We start from the raw sequence: 14,418 nt of genomic DNA on the forward strand, positions 1-14,418 counted from the left end.
GGGTACAAAGTAGATGGATAAAAAAAACCCAATATCAGAGTTCTCTTTATACCTTTTTCACCCCAAACTTTTTCAAAGCCCGCTCTCAGTCACGTAGCAACACTTCTTTCTAGCTTCATCATTTTTACTAGCTTCGCTTCCGAATATTTCCTCATGCCATAACTTTGCATAATAGGAGACCTTTACATCCCTTTCTCCACTCCCTCAAACGTGGAATATCAAGCCACAGTGCACCACAAGGCACAAAACTCACTCGCCAAGTCGCAATTGGCTCAAATTCATGTCCCGTGCAGTAAAAAACCTCACTCCTATCAAGTGAAAATTGTTACGCCATTTTGTAATACCACGTACTAATCTTTGGTAAAGGTCCTCGTTTCAATTTCTACAGCACATCTAGCTCTGATTTCAATGCAGTAATAGCGTTATCTTCTCCCCAAAGTATTTTTTGGGATTACTTGCTGCAGACCGGTCAATTCGAAAGCTATGTCATCACATTCAGACACTCTGCACAGGATGCGCTGACGCTGATGCTGCAGACTCTGCGCAAACGATGTGCTTACGCTAACGCTACAGAGTCTGCGCACACAATGCGCTGACGCTGACTCTGTGCACAGGATGCGCTGCCGCTGACTCTGTACACACGATGCGCTGGCACTTGGTATTACAACATCGGCTCGCCGGCGTTCACAAGCCCAGGAACGAGATCACAACTTCCGACGCTCTAGCCTCGTTTAACTAATCGTTAAATCTACGACAAATCGCCCACAGGATCACGATCTACGCGTGTTCATTAGGACCCTGCCCTAATTCCCCACAGGTGCGTCATCATTCCACTCTAGGTTTAGTTTGCATCTCAGGAACACAAAGTCGACTGTAAAGTCTAATTTTCACCTCCGTTCCGAGTCGACGTCATTCACGACAACAACAATTGGTTCGACTTTGCGAGAGATGTTGGAATTTCGGATATATTTATCACAGTACGTCCTGCGAGTTCTTGTTGCCGCTATTCTCACGGGTTACGAAATCACTCGAAAATTAGACACTTCCTTCAAACGCAGGTGCGTGTCGAAGCCGACAACCCACTGGACCGACACATCTCGTCTTGCCCGTAAGCCGCTCCTTTGTAGTCTTCCGTTCCCGTTGACTTTGAATGAAACGGACTAGCGCAGAGTTGCTAGATTCGAGTGCGCCCGAAAACACATCTATGCGACAACGTCAAGGCAAGTAATCTGACGCACCGCATTCGTTATCTCACCTTTTGCTTGTGTAGACGTGCTATGACCTCAACGTAGACATTCAGGAGGTGATTTACGGTGAGAACTCACCTTCATTCCAACATATCCCCAGTTCAAATTCGCATAAACCACGGCGCGGATACCTCCTCGTCTCCCGATTCGTCATTCCAGCGCGTTGGAACCGTCTCATTTACCTCGCTTCCAAGAATAGGCTAGTCCAAATTGCCTAGACTAGTCGGTAACGACAGCCGGAAGCTCGCACAACTGAGCAACCATCTGCAGAACACACATACGTGGCAGCCGTTCCCGCGCCGTTTATCACTTTTTTGAGGTTTCAGGGCTTTCTGGGTACTGTCTAATGTAGTGTATCCCACGCCAAGCGTGTTTGTAGGTCGTTTGGCAGCGTGAAGTTGAGATAATCAAAAATACATCCGGGGCATCTCAGGAGAGATTCAAACACAAAAACAAGCGTTTGCGAGGCTTTGAAATCACCGTGAATATAGATAATGGCTACCTAGATAATATACACTGTGTAATTATGATGACAAATGAAGTAAACTAAGAGGATGGGTAACCACAGATGTTAAGCGCCCAAGCAAACAGCTTCACGCATACTGTAAATGAGCAAAATACATCGATTCCAATGCTCTACAGACACACCTCGCATACCATACATATCTCAGAGTACACTATAAGACATACATAAACTCACATATCTCGTCAACGAACCACCAACTCCACAACCTCACACTCACGTACCTCCTCCGGCCCCAAATCCGCATTCCAGCCCATTTCCACTGCTTCCTTTCATTTCGGGGCATCATCCCCACTAGCATAAGACTACTCGGCTGCGGCACGGAGCGTTCCGAGGCCTAGAAGCAGGACAGAAATGAGTTGCAGTGTAATGCGTCTCGAGGGAGGATACGTACGTGGCATGCGATTCTGCGTCGTTTGCGCGTTTTAAGCGGGTTGGGGTGCTTTTACTGGGTGATATGGGTTAGATGTGTATGGGGTAAAGCTTGAGAGTACGTCAGGGAGCCTACAATTCAGTGTATGCGTGTATGTGATGTCGTTGTTCAAATTCGCTTTAGGAAACGTACATTTGCGAATTGGGCCGTTTTGAGGTATTCAGATGCTACAGTACTGTTTAAAATAGGGGTATATATTCATATTTATGCTTACCAGAGTAAGTACGAAGTGGAAATTTCAAAGATTCGTAGTGATACCTCTTAAGCGCCGAAAGCGTTGAATCACAAATACCACGAATAAACGCACCAAGCACACAACGGTGGATCAATAACAGGCTTAACACACTCACCCCTATACCATACAGCCCATTCTTCGACTCCAAAACTCCAACATTGCAAACCCAACTCACCGGACACAACACTGCTCCTCCTCATCCGAATCTCCATTCAACCTCATTCCAAACGTCTTCTTTCTCTATCCCTGCACGACCACTAGCTCCAGACCCCTCGGCTATCCTAACGTAACGTACTAACGGCGATTACTGAATTTTTCTTTTTTTTTGCCAGTAGAAGAAGAAGCATTCTGTAGAGTCCGAGAGACGTTATACGTTGTTTTAATGCAAATTCGATGGAATACGTACATTGGGGGGGTTGGAATGGTGCATAGGAGCCCCTGAGTAATCGAACTGAAAGTGAGTGAACGTTTGAGCCAAGTCTGAACGTCAAGGAAAGTTTGTGCAAGTCGGATTTCACATCAAGACAAGAAAACACAGAAACGCACGAAAGTACCATTACCATCTTCAACAAAAAGACACCGGCATCGCTCTGCACCACTAACATTATCTTAAAGTACATCCTTCAGGAGACCAAACCCTCGATATTCCACACACAAAGACAGAGCGTTGACCCGATACACACCAAGAACCCCCTCCTCCTCCCCAAAATCGTAAAATCACCTCATCCCAATACGTTTTCCTGGCTCTTCGGCTCCGGAACGGGTCTCCACCGCCTATCCTATTCAAATCCAAATTGCGTAAACCAACTAAAAAGCGGCGTCTCATTTGAGAAGAATTAGAATGCCTGTGTTGCAATGCGAAATCAGAACAAACCATTGGAGAGATAACGGGTATGCGTACGTACGTTTGCTGTTCCCGAGTCGATTACTAGTTTATGCAATTCAGTTAACACATGAGTGAATGTGTGTTGACGATCTACGATACGGGTTGGAATGCACTTGATGCAAGAGTGGATGATACTCGAGTCTTAAGATCTGTGAGCCGCAAACCAAAAACGATTTGAATTTGGATCTCACATCTCGGACACCAATGTAAATTCAAAGTACCACTGCATTACCAGTCAAAAACGAAACAAATAACAAACCCGTTCGATCAATAGCACATTGCGTAACTGCACTAGCAACTATACCGATGAACCGCGAACCGAGAGAAAGACACGAAAAAAAAAACCTTGCAAAGACGTAACGTTATGGACGTACAGGGGCAGCAGGTGTATAAAAAGGACACGGACTAACGGGCTTTTTTCCTCATCCCCTCTCCTCTCCTCTTCTCACATTCTCTTCTCCCGCTCTCCGCTCAACGCCCTTGTCAGCCCGCCCCTCCCCGATATCCTACACTTGCACTGCACTGCCAATGGACGGGAACGCACCGGTACGAGTCAACGTGCCCACGACGCCGTGAGTATTCCCCATCCCTCCCCTAGCTGCGCCACGTCTGACCCTTCCCTTCGCAGGAACACGTTTGACGACGAGTAGAGGATCTGGGAGGTAGAGGTCGAAGTCAGCGACGCACCATAAATGCCACGTTGGCATGTCGCCCGGGGTATTGAGGGCAGCGCACGGTGAGCTTCCAACATTCATTTTCGCATCACACTCCACAACTCCGCCTTTTTCTACAGGTTGCCACGCCATCGAGACGACGCGGGACTCGAATGCGCCTGCTCAGCGAGCTTGAGGACGAGGTAAGTAAATGCATTATTCAACGTGTATCATTGTTGACTGATCTGGACACGCAGAACCTTGAATCCGTGTTCCCGAGCGGCGGACACGCTGTCGAAAGTGAGTCCGCGCTTTATTCGTCATACCGCCCGTGATTGACCACCCCTACATCAAGACCTGGGCCTGCTCAGCGAGCTTGAGGACGGAGTAAGTAAACAAGCTATTCAACATGGAACACCGCTGACTGACCTGGACACGCAGAACGACCTTGAATCCGTGTTCCCGAGCGGCGGACACGCTGTCGAAAGGGTGAGTCCATGTTTTGTTCGTCAGACCGCCCGTGATTGACCACCTCTACCACAGGGCTGAATTGATTCGCTGTCAGAGAACACCCGAACCTATGCAAAAGTAAGTTGACGTACCGCTCACCGTGAATCAGGCTGAACTGACCTGGACACGCAGAGTATCTGTGCTAGACCAGCTGCCCTCAATCCAGTCCAAGCAATCCGTTGTTGACCGATGGAATCGAAACGCGCGCTCGGTTCGCTGTGAACCCCGCCTTGTCATCCCGCCTTGCTGCTGATTCCAGTACGCGATCGGGGAATGGACTGGACGCGGTGGTGATGTGATGGATGCGTGAGTACACTGGAATGTTAGTCGGGAATGGCTTGGACTGACCATGCCGTCGTCGCCAGAGACTACAGCCGTGGTGTAGGCATCGTTTCGCATCGGAGGCAGGGGCCTAGTCAACGTCCTTGGGGATATCAATGCTGGTAAGTCGACCCATTGCTCGATGCGAGTCATGTCAAACTTACCTGAGATGTACATTGCAGGTCTGCGCTACCCTAAAATCTGGCTCTCCAATATCCCAGGCGGCACTCCTGTTGAATACAAGTCGGGAACGCCGCAGCAAGGTACGTGACTCGTGTTCTGAACAGTTGTGACTGGGGGAATAACGCGTTGTTGATAGGGTGGTGCTGATGGAAAGGGGATCGACGGGCAAGGGCATTCGTATCGACGCGTATGTCCCATATACGGGCAATGTCGATTCATAGCGGGAGCCGCTGCCTGCATTCGCCTTCAAACACGCTGAGACGCAGCTCCGCCCGCGTGCTGTCCCTCCATCGGCTCTCCTCCCTCCCTATCAACCTCGTCCATCTCCACCTCCCCTCCCTCCCCCTCACCCTCGCCCAAACCCCCCTCCTCCGGATCCAACCAACTCTCCTCAACCGTCACCTTGACCCTCCTCACATACTCCTTCATATTCTCCCTATACAACTGTGCCGCCTCCGCATTCGCCGGGCTATTCGGGTTCGGATCATGCAGCAAGCTCTGTATACTCGTCAGTATCGCCGCGACGTCGTACGTCGGCGACCACCGGTTCTGCAGGATGTCGAGGCAGAGCTCGCCGTTCGCGTAGACGTTGGGGTGGAACATCCGCGAGAGGAATTTGACGGTGGGGGGTTTGTTTGGGTAGGACTCGTCGAATGTGAGGAGGAGCTTGAATGTGCCGTCTTCGAAGGGGGTGTCGCCTGTTGATAGGTGAGTGGCTGGGGGTGAGTGGGGAGAGGAAACGCACCTGGGCCGAAGATGACAGCGTTCCAGAGCATAATATTGTCGGGGAGCGGACTGCCCGAGATCCCGCCTGGCGGGTCGGACGAGAGGCGCTTAAAGTCCCGGATCAGCCGTTTCTTGCAGTTCGTCGACATTGCTTGCTGAGTAAGATGGGTCAAGTAAGTCGGTGTGCTGGTGTAGTGGTGTGGTATGCGGTATGCTAATGCCAATGGGTATGTTATGATGCGATATGGATTGTAGAACCTGCGTTAATTGTATCTTCCTGTACCAAACCACCTTTGTACGTGCGTATATGCAAGCGTAAAGTCGTCTCAGGCGGCTGGTATGAAGAAACAAGCAAGTCAGTCCAACTCAGAAGCAGTGGCAGTGGCAGGCCTCCTCATGTCACGCCCACTGACCGTGACCTGACTCCGCTGCATCTAATCTGGAAACAAACAATAGCAACAACAATCACTCTGCCGAAATGCCGCAAGTTGACTTTGTCGTTGTAAGTATTTCATTCATCCACAACGGTTGCCCTGAACGATGAGGACGCTCTTTCACTCGCAACTGCGCTTGTTTGATTCCCCGCCCCTGCCCCGCCGAGTCCTTCCGCTCCCGGGTAATCGCGCTCGTCGCATACTGTAACCACGATCGACAAGTCATCAACATACAGTCGCCCGTCGCCGCTCAACTATGACAACACGCATCACACGCTATACACTACCAGTTCTATGTAGACCACCCGACGCGGACGCAATCGCAATTGCGCCTCCAACTACATCCATTTACCACCGTACTCATGAGTTTACCGCAGCTTTGCAATATATTTTTGTTGTGCCTATTGTGTACTTGAAATATTGTTTACCCCAGTGCCTTCAAGGTTTGTCATGATGCTGCGTGTTTACTATTTACTGATCGACGGGACAATTCTCGTGATATCATGGTTTATTCAATGCACTCTATTCGTCATGATTGTAATGAATTTCGTAAAATTCTAACCAAAACAGGCAAAATCTATTTATAACTGAAAAAAACAGCCTTGTTCAAAACTTCCAACCCTCTTCTGGTAACAAACTTCAAGGGTTTCCCCTCCCCCGAAGGGCAGAGAAACAAAGTGACGGGGTGAGGTACCCCGACACAAGGTGGGTTAGTAGCATACAAGGTGAGAAATACAAGTCGGCGAGAGAATACTCGTGTAGTGAAAACAACGGATGGTGTTTTCGGACCGCCGAGTCAAATGGATACAGATGGCGTTAAATCATGCCAACTACAATCAAAGTCAGTCAGAGTCTATTCAAAGTACAATTCTACAGACTTACCATTCCGAATCTCGCTCGACGGACGGAAATACATAGCGTCGAGGGTTTTTGCTTGTAATAAATTTCTAGAGTAAAAGTTATCAGTAGTTTAGGGAAAGTAAAATCAAGCCCACGTACCAACTATCGTGTCAAAGCACTCGTGCAGATGCCTCATCCTGCTCGGCGGACGTCGATATATGGTCTCAAGTTAAATCTAGAGCCAAGGTCAGTAAAAATCCGATGAATGAATGTCATACATACATACCTCAACGCAGCTCAACGGGCACACAGGCTGGCGAGGCACCTAACACCCCCACTCGGCGGACGGCGATACATCATGTCAAGGCAAAATCTAGGGTCATGGTCAGCATTAATTAATGCAAAGCAAGTTGAAGTACACTTACCACTTGGTGTAGATCCCCACACTCGGTCGGCGGACGTCAATACGTCGTGTCAAAGCAAAATCTAGGGTCACGGTCAGCTTTAATTAATGCAAAGCATGTTAAAGTACACATACCACGGGTTTTAGATCCTCACACTTGGTCGGCGGACGTCGATACATTGTGTTAAAGCGAATCTAGGGTCAAGGTCAGTCTCTGTACATTAAATAAAAGTAAACCACACATACCTGTACACCAGAGGTCCAACCCCGCTCGGCGGACGTCGATACGTCATGTCAGAGCAAATCGGGGTCACCCAGACGTCCAATCCCACTCGGCGGACGTTGATACGTTGTGGCAGAGCAAATCTGGACTAAAGGTCAGTCTGTGTACATTAAATAAAACTAAAACACACATACCTGAAGACCAGAGGTTCGATCCCGCTCGGCGGACGGAGATACGTCGTGTCAGAGCAATATCTAAGGCCAGGGTTAGTCACAACTCATTCACCGAATGCTACAGCACACTTACCACAACATTGTGAAGGCAGGTAACAGGCGCGCTCGGCGGACGGCGATACGTCGTGTCAGGACAAAATCTTAGGATAAAATCAGTCTCCGTGTAGTAAATGAATGGTACACAACTTACCAGCTCGCCGGAACGCGATACATAGCGTCGGGCTATGTTAACAGGGCATAAATCCTTGGATCAAAGTCAGTCTCACTTCTTCAACAAACATCACAGCACATACCAGGTCGGCGGAACACGATATATAGTGTCGAAGCAATTCCATGTCGAGAAGCGTAGCACACCACCATACTGACAGCATGGATACAAAGTAGACGGATAAAAAACCCCCAATATCAGAGCTCTCTTTATACCTTTTTCACCCCAAACTTTTTCAAAGCCCGCTCTCAGTCACGTAGCAACACTTCTTTCTAGCTTCATCATTTTTACTAGCTTCGCTTCCGAATATTTCCTCATGCCATAACTTTGCATAATAGGAGACCTTTACATCCCTTTCTCCACTCCCTCAAACGTGGAATATCAAGCCACAGTGCACCACAAGGTCCAAATCTCACTCGCCAAGTCGCAATTGGCTCAAATTCATGTCCCGTGCAGTAAAAAACCTCACTCCTATCAAGTGAAAATTGTTACGCCATTTTGTAATGGCACGTACTCATCTTTGGTAAAGGTCCTCGTTTCAATTTCTACAGCACATCTAGCTCTGATTTCAATGTAGTAATAGCGTTATTTTCTCCCCAAAGTATTTTTTGGGATTACTTGCTGCAGACCGGTCAATTCGAAAGCTATGTCATCACATTCAGACACTCTGCACAGGATGCGCTGACGCTGACGCTGCAGACTCTGCGCAAACGATGTGCTTACGCTAACGCTACAGAGTCTGCGCACACAATGCGCTGACGCTGACTCTGTGCACAGGATGCGCTGCCGCTGACTCTGTACACACGATGCGCTGGCACTTGGTATTACAACATCGGCTCGCCGGCGTTCACAAGCCTAGGAACGAGATCACAACTTCCGACGCTCTAGCCTCGTTTAACTAATCGTTAAATCTACGACAAATCGCCCACAGGATCGCGATCTACGCGTGTTCATTAGGACCCTGCCCTAATTCCCCACAAGTGCGTCATCATTCCACTCTAGGTTTAGTTTGCATCTCAGGAACACAAATTCGACTGTAAAGTCTATTTCTCACCTCCGTTCCGAGTCGACGTCATTCACGACAACAACAATTGGTTCGACTTTGCGAGAGATGTTGGTATTTTGGATATATTTATCACAGTACGTCCTGCAAGTTCTTGTTGCCGCTAATCTCACGGGTTACGAAATCACTCAAAAGTAGTTGAAACTAGACACTTCCTTCAAACGCAGGTGCGTGCCAAAGCCGACATCCCACTCTATCGATACATCTCGTCTTACTCGTAACCCACTATTTTGAAGTCTTCCGTTCCCGTTGGCTTTGAGACTAGCGCGTTGGATAATCGGGAGTCGTTAGATTCGAGTATACCCGAAACCATATTTATGCGACAACGTCAAGGCCAGTACTCTGACGTACCGCATTCATTATCTCACCTTTTGCTTGTGTAGACGTACTATGACCTCAACGTAGACATTCAGGAGGTGATTTACGGTGAGAACTCACCTTCATTCCAACATTTCCCCAGTTCAAATTCGCATGTCAACTACGGCGCGGATACCTCCTCGTCTCCCGATTCGTCATTCCAGCGCGTTGGAACCGTCTCATTTACCTCGCTTCCAAGAATAGGCTAGTCCAAATTGCCTAGACTAGTCGGTAACGACAGCCGGAAGCTCGCACAACTGAGCAACCATCTGCAGAACACACATACGTGGCAGCCGTTCCCGCGCCGTTTATCACTTTTTCGAGGTTTCAGGGCTTTCTGGGTACTGTCTAATGTAGTATATCCCACGCCAAGCGTGTTTGTAGGTCGTTTGGCAGCGTGAAGTTGAGATAATCAAAAATACATCCGGGGCATCTCAGGAGAGATTCAAACACAAAAACAAGCGTTTGCGAGGCTTTGAAATCATCGTGAATATAGATAATGGCTACCTAGATAATATACACTGTGTAATTATGATGACAAATGAAGTAAACTAAGAGGATGGGTAACCACAGATGTTAAGCGCCCAAGCAAACAGCTTCACGCATACTGTAAATGAGCAAAATACATCGATTCCAATGCTCTACAGACACACCTCGCATATCATATATACCTCAGAGTACACTATAAGACATACATACACTCACATATCTCGTCAACGAACCACCAACTCCACAACCTCACACTCACGTACCTCCTCCGGCCCCCAATCCGCATTCCAGCCCAATTCCACCGCTTCCTTTCATTTCGGGGCATCATTCCCACTAGCATAAGACTACTCGGCTGCGGCACGGAGCGTTCCGAGGCCTAGAAGCAGGACAGAAATGAGTTGCAGTGTAATGCGTCTCGAGGGAGGATACGTACGTGGCATGCGATTCTGCGTCGTTTGCGCGTTTTACGCGGGTTTTGGGGCTTTAACTACGTGATATGGGTTAGGTGTGTATGGGGTAAAGCTTGAGAGTACATCAGGGAACCTACAATTGAGTTTATGCGTGTATGTGATGTCGTTGTTCAAATTCGCTTTAGGAAACGTACATTTGCGAATTGGGCCGTTTTGAGGTATTCAGATGCTACAGTACCGTTTATAATAGGGGTATATATTCATATTTATGCTAATGAGTAAGTACAAAGTGGAAATTTCAAAGATTTGCAGCGATACCTCTTAAGCGCCGAAAGCGTTGAATCACAAATACCACGAATAAACGCACCAAGCACACAACGGTGGATCAATAACAGGCTTAACACACTCACCCCTATACCATACAGCCCATTCTTCGACTCCAAAACTCCAACATTGCAAACCCAACTCACCGGACACAACACTGCTCCTCCTCATCCGAATCTCCATTCAACCTCATTCCAACCACCTTCTTTCTCTTCACCCCTGCACGACCACTAGCTCCAGACCCCTCGGCTATCCTAACGTAACGTACTAACGGCGATTACTGAATTTTTTCTGACAGTAGAAGAAGAAGCATTCTGTAGAGTCCGAGAGACGTTATACGTCGGTTTAGTGTAAATTCGATGGAATACGTACATTGGGGGGTTGGAATGGTGCATAGGAGCCCCTGAGTAATCGAACTGAAAGTGAGTGAACGTTTGAGCCAAGTCTGAACGTCAAGGAAAGTTTGTGCAAGTCGGATTTCACATCAAAACAAGAAAACACAGAAACGCACGAAAGTACTATTACCATCTTCAACAAACGGACACCAGCATTGCTCTGCACCACTAACATTATCTTAAAGTACATCCTTCACGAGACAATTTCCTAGATATTCCACACACAGAGACAATGCATTGACCCGATGCACAATTCAAGAACCCCCTCCTCCTCCCCGAAATCGCAAAATCACCTCATCCCAATACGTTTTCCTGGCTCTTCGGCTCCGGAACGGTATTCAAATCCAAATTGCGTAAACCAACTAAAAAGCGGCGTCTCATTTGAGAAGAATTAGAATGCCTGTGTTGCAATGCGAAATCAGAACAAACCATTGGAGAGATAACGAGTATGCGTACGTACGTTTGTTGTTCCCGAGTCGATTACTAGTTTATGCAATTCAGTTAACACATGAGTGAATGTGTGTTGACGATCTACGATACGAGTTGGAATTCACTTGATGCAAGAGTGGATGATATTCGAGTCTAAAATTTAACTGTGAGCCGTGAACTCACAACAACAACGATTTGAATCTTACATCTCGAACACCATTCCAAATTCAAGCTACCACTGCATTACCAGTCCAACACGAAACAAACAACAAACCCGTTCGATCAATAGCACATTGCGTAACCGCACTAGCAACTATACCAAAGGACCGCGAACCAAGAAAAGATACAAAACAAAACCTTGCAAAGACGTAACGTTATGGACGTACAGGGGCAGCAGGTGTATAAAAAGGACACGGACTAACGGGCTTTTTCCCTCATCCCCTCTCCTCTCCTCTCCTCTTCTCACATTCTCTTCTCCCGCTCCCCGCTCAATGCCCTTGTCAGCCCGCCCCTCTCCAACATCCTACACTCGCACTGCACTGCCAATGGACGGGAACGCGCTGCGACGAGTCAACGAGCCCGCGACGCCGTGAGTACTACCCATCCCTCCCCTAGCTGCGCCACGTCTCACCCTCCCCTTCGCAGGAACACGTGCGACGACGAGTAGAGGATCTGGGAGGTAGAGGCCGAGGTTGGCGACGCACCATAAATGCCACGTTGGCATGTCGCCCGGGGTGTTGAGGGCAGCGCACGGTGAGCCTCCAACATTCGTCTTCGCATCACACTCCGCACATCCGCCTTTTACTACAGGGTACCACGCCATCGAGACGACGCGGGACTCGAATGCGCCTGCTCAGCGAGCTTGAGGACGAGGTAAGTAAATGCATTATTCAACGTGTATCATTGTTGACTGATCTGGACACGCAGAACCTTGAATCCGTGTTCCCGAGCGGCGGACACGCTGTCGAAAGTGAGTCCGCGCTTTATTCGTCATACCGCCCGTGATTGACCACCCCTACATCAAGACCTGGGCCTGCTCAGCGAGCTTGAGGACGGAGTAAGTAAACAAGCTATTCAACATGGAACACCGCTGACTGACCTGGACACGCAGAACAACCTTGAATCCGTGTTCCCGAGCGGCGGACACGCTGTCGAAAGGGTGAGTCCATGTTTTGTTCGTCAGACCGCCCGTGATTGACCACCTCTACCACAGGGCTGAATTGATTCGCTGTCAGAGAACACCCGAACCTATGCAAAAGTAAGTCATCGTGCCGTTCACCGTGAATCAACCTGAACTAACCTGAACATGCAGATTATCTGCGATAGCCCATCTGCCCCCCAATGCAGTCCAAGCCCTACATCCGTCGTCAACCGATGCAACTCGAAACGCGTGCTCCGCTCACTGTGGACCGCCCGCCTTGCTGCTGATTCCAGTACGCGACTGACGCTCTTGTGAGCAACGGACTGGACGCGGTGATGATGTGATGGATGCGTGAGTACACCGGAATGTTAGTCGGGAATAGCTTGGACTGACCATGCCGTCGTCGTTACTAAACCCCACAGAGACTACAGCCGGAGAGTCGGCATCGTTTCGCATCGGAAGCAGGGGCCTAGTTAACATCTTAAGGATGTTATTGCAGGTAAGTTGGCCTGTTGTTCAACGCGAGGCATAGCAAACTTACCTAAGATGCACATTGCAGGTCTGCGCTACCCTAAAACCTGGCTCTCCATCATTCCATGCGGCACTCTCATCGTCCGCGGAATGCAAGGCGGGAACCGCCCCGCAGCAAGGTACGTGACTCGTTCTGAACAGTTATGAGTGGGGTATAACGCGTGTTTGATAGAGTGGTGCCGATGGAAAGGATAACGGCAGGCCAGGGTATTCGTATCGACGCGTATGTCCCATATACGGGCAATGTCGATTCATAGCGGGAGCCGCTGCCTGATTGCCCGCTCCCGTGCATTCGCCTTCACATTCATATTCAAACACGTTCAGACGCAGCTCCGCCCGCGTGCTGTCCCTCCATCGGGTCCCCTCCCTCCCTACCAACCTCGTCCATCTCCACCTCCCCTCCCTCCCCCTCCTGCTCCTCCTCATTCTCCCCCTCCCCCTCATTCTCCCCCAACCCCCCCTCCTCCGGATCCAACCAACTCTCCTCAACCGTCACCTTGACCCTCCTCACATACTCCTTCATATTCTCCCGATACAACTGCGCCGCCTCCGCATTCGCCGGGCTATTCGGGTTCGGATCATGCAGCAAGCTCTGTATACTCGTCAATATCGCCGCGACGTCGTATGTCGGCGACCACCGGTTCTGCAGGATGTCGAGGCAGAGCTCGCCGTTCGCGTACACGTTGGGGTGGAACATCCGCGAGAGGAATTTGACGGTGGGGGGTTTGTTTGGGTAGGACTCGTCGAATGTGAGGAGGAGCTTGAATGTGCCGTCTTCGAAGGGGGTGTCGCCTGTTGATAGGTGAGTGGCTGGGGGTGAGTGGGGAGAGGAAACGCACCTGGCCCGAAGATGACAGCGTTCCAGAGCATAATATTGTCGGGGAGCGGACTGCCCGAGATCCCGCCTGGCGGGTCGGACGAGAGGCGCTTGAAGTCCCGGATCAGCCGTTTCTTGCAGTTTGTCGACATTGCTTGCTGAGTAAGATTGGGTCAAGTAATTCGGGTGGCTTTGGTTAAAGCGAGAGAGGGAGGTCTGGTCGTGTCTGAATCGCGTGCTGTTAATGAGGGCACTGCGACTGTCGTCGTACACGTCGTCTCGTATGTGGTATGCGCTATGCTAATGATGGTATGCGATATGGATTGTAGAGCCTGCAGACCCAACGTTAATTGTATCTTTCTCTACCAAACCACCCACAAAACATACCTTCGTACGTGCGTATA

The 14,418-nt window shown here is 49.3% G+C and overlaps 4 protein-coding genes across 4 annotated transcripts; 2 read left to right on the forward strand and 2 right to left on the reverse strand.

Moving 5' to 3' along the window:
* Window positions 1–4,029: 4,029 nt before the first annotated feature.
* Window positions 4,030–4,505, forward strand: JR316_0008728 (uncharacterized protein; the record flags this gene model as incomplete). Its single annotated transcript, XM_047894441.1, has 5 exons — window positions 4,030–4,041; window positions 4,118–4,180; window positions 4,235–4,277; window positions 4,333–4,466; window positions 4,491–4,505. 5 exons carry the CDS (start codon window positions 4,030–4,032, stop codon window positions 4,503–4,505), a joined length of 267 nt encoding a protein of 88 aa, XP_047745900.1.
* Window positions 4,506–5,237: 732 nt separating this feature from the next.
* Window positions 5,238–5,866, reverse strand: JR316_0008729 (Ubiquitin-conjugating enzyme E2 2; the record flags this gene model as incomplete). The annotated part of the gene is made up of 2 exons (XM_047894442.1): window positions 5,238–5,689; window positions 5,737–5,866. 2 exons carry the CDS (start codon window positions 5,864–5,866, stop codon window positions 5,238–5,240), a joined length of 582 nt encoding a protein of 193 aa, XP_047745901.1.
* A 6,502-nt stretch (window positions 5,867–12,368) lies between these two features.
* JR316_0008730 (uncharacterized protein) lies at window positions 12,369–13,344 on the forward strand (the record flags this gene model as incomplete). Its single annotated transcript, XM_047894443.1, has 5 exons — window positions 12,369–12,398; window positions 12,453–12,495; window positions 12,551–12,582; window positions 12,637–12,684; window positions 13,213–13,344. The coding sequence occupies 5 exons, from the start codon at window positions 12,369–12,371 to the stop codon at window positions 13,342–13,344; spliced, it is 285 nt and encodes a 94-aa protein (XP_047745902.1).
* A 163-nt stretch (window positions 13,345–13,507) lies between these two features.
* JR316_0008731 (Ubiquitin-conjugating enzyme E2 2) lies at window positions 13,508–14,166 on the reverse strand (the record flags this gene model as incomplete). The annotated part of the gene is made up of 2 exons (XM_047894444.1): window positions 13,508–13,989; window positions 14,037–14,166. The coding sequence occupies 2 exons, from the start codon at window positions 14,164–14,166 to the stop codon at window positions 13,508–13,510; spliced, it is 612 nt and encodes a 203-aa protein (XP_047745903.1).
* Window positions 14,167–14,418: the final 252 nt, after the last annotated feature.

Source organism: Psilocybe cubensis, chromosome 8 (assembly GCF_017499595.1).
Source record: "Psilocybe cubensis strain MGC-MH-2018 chromosome 8, whole genome shotgun sequence".
NCBI classification, from domain to species: Eukaryota; Fungi; Basidiomycota; class Agaricomycetes; order Agaricales; family Agrocybaceae; genus Psilocybe; species Psilocybe cubensis.